The sequence below is a fragment of the Acanthisitta chloris genome, unplaced genomic scaffold (assembly GCF_000695815.1).
Source record: "Acanthisitta chloris isolate BGI_N310 unplaced genomic scaffold, ASM69581v1 scaffold18782, whole genome shotgun sequence".
In the NCBI taxonomy this organism is placed as follows: domain Eukaryota; kingdom Metazoa; phylum Chordata; class Aves; order Passeriformes; family Acanthisittidae; genus Acanthisitta; species Acanthisitta chloris.
The window spans coordinates 1,293-4,558 of record NW_008662372.1 but is presented as its reverse complement, the minus strand read 5'-3'; the positions used below and the strand labels follow the sequence as shown (position 1 = coordinate 4,558).

Below are 3,266 nucleotides of genomic sequence, written 5' to 3'. Positions count from 1 at the left end.
TCGCCCCGGGAGGGCAGTTCGTGCTGGAGACATTCTCAGCTTTATTTCCCTGGGGTGAGAATAGCTCAGAAGAAGGAGCTGAGCTGGGGAGGGATGCAGGGATGAGACTGTGCTGCTACCGACAGCCCCGGGAGTGAGGTTACCCCAGTAAAGAACCAGAGAGCACATTCCAAGAGAAATAGTGGAAGGATTGCTGGGAATGTGCTTAACTGGGGAAACCCTGGGGAGAGAAAGGGAATCTGTTTGTCTGGTGAGTGAAACAGATGGGAGCTGAGCCCCCTCTGCCCTCTCAGGCGCCAAGGACCCAGTCATTCTGCTCCAGGAGGGACACGTGTCCCAGCACAATACGTCTCAGCACTTTTGCTACACCAACACGCGTGTTCCTCAATGGCACGACGTCTGGACCAGGACCCAGGTGAGTGCAGAAGGAGGAGGCAGGTGCCTCTGCCCAGCCACTCCATCTATGCCCTGCTTCTCTCCCTCTGCAGATCCGCATCACCAGCTCCCGCATGATCCGCATCACCCAGGTTGACAGCGAGGAGGAGCTGGAGAAGTTCAGCGTGTGGACCGTGGTTTTCTCCTTCCTGAGGGAGAAGCTGAATGATACCAGCATCGATGTGGACCTGTACAGCAACAAAACCTGCCTCAAGGTTGAGCTGCTGGAGCCTGGCACCACCTACTCCATCGTCCTCTTCCGACGTACGTAGGGGGAGCTGGGCCTGGAGCTCCCCAGGGGAGCCAAGGACCAGCAGAGCTGTTACTTCCGGGGGAAGGGAATTGTGGCTCTGTCCATAGGTGTAAAGTGGAGAAATTTGGGGCCCTTGGAGGCTCACCTTGGACACTGCCCCTTGCCTGTCTCTGTGACAGGTGGGAACTTGACCTGGATGCCACTGTGCCAGGACTCCTTTCCACCTGGATTCCCTCTCTTTCCAGGCTTTGATCCTAAGCTGTTCCTGATTTTCTTTCTGGGCCTGTTTTTGTTTTTCTGCGGAGACATGCTGAGCAGGTGAGTCCTTTCCTTTCCCCATGGGCTGGAGCAGTTGGGCAATGCCTGGGGGTTGCTCCTGGGGGCCTGTCCATGCACAGGTATCCCTGAGCTGTGACGCACCTGTGTGATCCCTGCAGGAGCCAACTCTTCTACTACTCAGCCGGGATCAGTTTTGGCTTGCTGGCCTCACTGCTCATCATTGTCTATGCCATGTCCAAGGTCATGCCTAAGGTGAGTGTCACCTGTCAGGGAACGAGAAGCCTTGTAGCTCTTTACACCGGTGCAGGTGTGAGTGCTGGGCTGCAGGTCTGGCTTGGCATGGAGCAGCTCAGCACCTGGGGGATGGTGTCTGTGGCTGCCCACCACCTCTCTGCTTGCTGCCAATTCTCCATCTCCTCCACAGAAAAGCTCTGTGTATTTCCTGCTGGTGGGAGGCTGGTCCTTTTCCCTGTACCTACTTCAGCTAATCTTCAAGAATCTGCAGGTGATCTGCAAGTTCTACTGGCGGTATTTGTTAGGTAGGTGAGAGCTCTGTGATTCACCAGTCTCACACCTCCTAACAGAGCTTGAATGTGCTGGTGAACAGCAGTGAGACTCCCCGTGCTTACTGCTGTCCTGGTGCTCCAGGGTGGGCTCTGGTGTCAGGTTCACCCTCAGCCCCGTCCCTGTGCTGTCCCACAGGTTACCTGCTGCTCGTGGGCTTCCTGAGCTTCGCTGTGTGCTACAGGTATGGCCCCCTGGAGAACGAGCGGAGCATCAACCTCCTCTCCTGGGCCCTGCAGCTCCTGGGGCTGCTGCTGATGTACTCAGGCATCCAGATCCACCCCCTGGCCCTGGCTCTGGTGCTCATCGCCATCTGCACCAAGAACGTGGACTACCCCTTGCAGTGGGCCTTCGCTGCTTTCCGGTGAGGCCCTGGGGCTGTGTTGGGATGAGCTGCTGGATGGAGCCTGGGTGGGGGAATTGGGGTGTTTTCCATGGGCTTTGGGGCTGGGGTGGATCACTGGGGGGTCGTGTCTCTTTTTTCCCTGGGGTTGGTGCAGGAGCAGCCCCTCAGGAGTGCGAAGTGAAGGCTGGAAGGATGTGTTCTGCTCTTCCCACTGCCAGCTCTGACTCAGCTGCCTGGGGGAGCGGGTCCTGCCCCGGGGAGCTGGACCTGCCCCAGGGGTCCTGTCCTGCCCCAGGGGTTCCACCCCATCTGGATGAGTAGTAAGTGGTGCTGCTTCACTGGCAGGAGAGCACAGAGTGCCAAGCTGGCCCCGAGCCCCCCTCGGCTGCTGACGGAGGAGGAGTACCGGCTTCAGGGCGAGGGGTGGAGACTCGCAGGGGCCTCGAGGAGCTGCGCAGCCACTGCCAGAGCCCTGATTTCTCTGCCTGGACTATGGTATCCCGTATCCAGTCTCCTAAGAGGTAACGTTCCCCAGCACTGTGCTTGGGGTGACTACCCTGTGTCCCTCTATGCTGTTGCCTCAAGCCCTGGAGGCAGGGACACAGTGACACCAGGTCTGAGGTGTGTGGGGCAGGGCGTGACAGGGGAAAAGGGAAGTAGCACCTGGTCCTAGCACCAAAACACCTCCTCGTGGCTGTGTGCGCTGAGGCCTTGCCAGGGGCACCCAACACACCTGCACAATGCTTTGCTCTGGTCTCTCACAGGTTTGCTGACTTTGTGGGTGGTGCCTCTCACGTCACCCCCAGCGAAATGTCTGTCTATGAACGTGAGTATGGCCTAGACCGGCTGGATGAGCAGCTCTTTGAGGAGGAGGAGGAGGAGGAAGAAGATGGCAATGGCTCTGTTGATGGAAACAACTCCGTTGATGGAAAGGATGCCTTTGACAGGAACTGCAGGAATTACTTCCTGCCACACAACCACCTGGATGCCCACTGAGGTCAGCTGCTCTGGGGCTGAGGGGCAGAATTACTGTTGGGCTGTGCCAAGTGCAGTTGGAATAAACCTCCTCTGATGGGGGGTCAGGGTGAGCTATGACACCCTTCTGTTCCCCCGCAGCTCCTGCCTGAGGTATGAAAGCTGTTATCAGGCATTGAGAGGACACAGGAACCCCCCTGGGCTGGGGTCACCTGGTCCTGGCTGACGGTCACCTGGGGCCATCTTGGGTTTTGGAGTGGGTGCTTGTGAGCTCCCAGAGTGTAAACTCCTGGGGCAGGGACCTCCTCCCTAGGCCTGGGTGCTGATCTGGCTCTATCCCTCTGGGCCACTGTTGTGGGCTGCAGACAGGAGCCCCTTCCCCACTGCTGGGCCACCAGGTGCCCTGGCTCTGCC

General features: G+C 58.4%; 1 protein-coding gene across 1 annotated transcript; it reads left to right on the top strand.

Annotated features, from left to right (window-relative positions):
• Nucleotides 1–293: 293 nt before the first annotated feature.
• Nucleotides 294–2,873, top strand: TMEM194A (transmembrane protein 194A; the record flags this gene model as incomplete). The annotated part of the gene is given in 9 exon segments (XM_009070579.1): nucleotides 294–415; nucleotides 489–699; nucleotides 934–1,006; nucleotides 1,126–1,219; nucleotides 1,392–1,506; nucleotides 1,670–1,895; nucleotides 2,223–2,298; nucleotides 2,301–2,398; nucleotides 2,642–2,873. Coding segments are annotated over 9 exon segments (1,247 nt in total), but the record flags the coding sequence as incomplete, so codon positions are not given.
• Nucleotides 2,874–3,266: the final 393 nt, after the last annotated feature.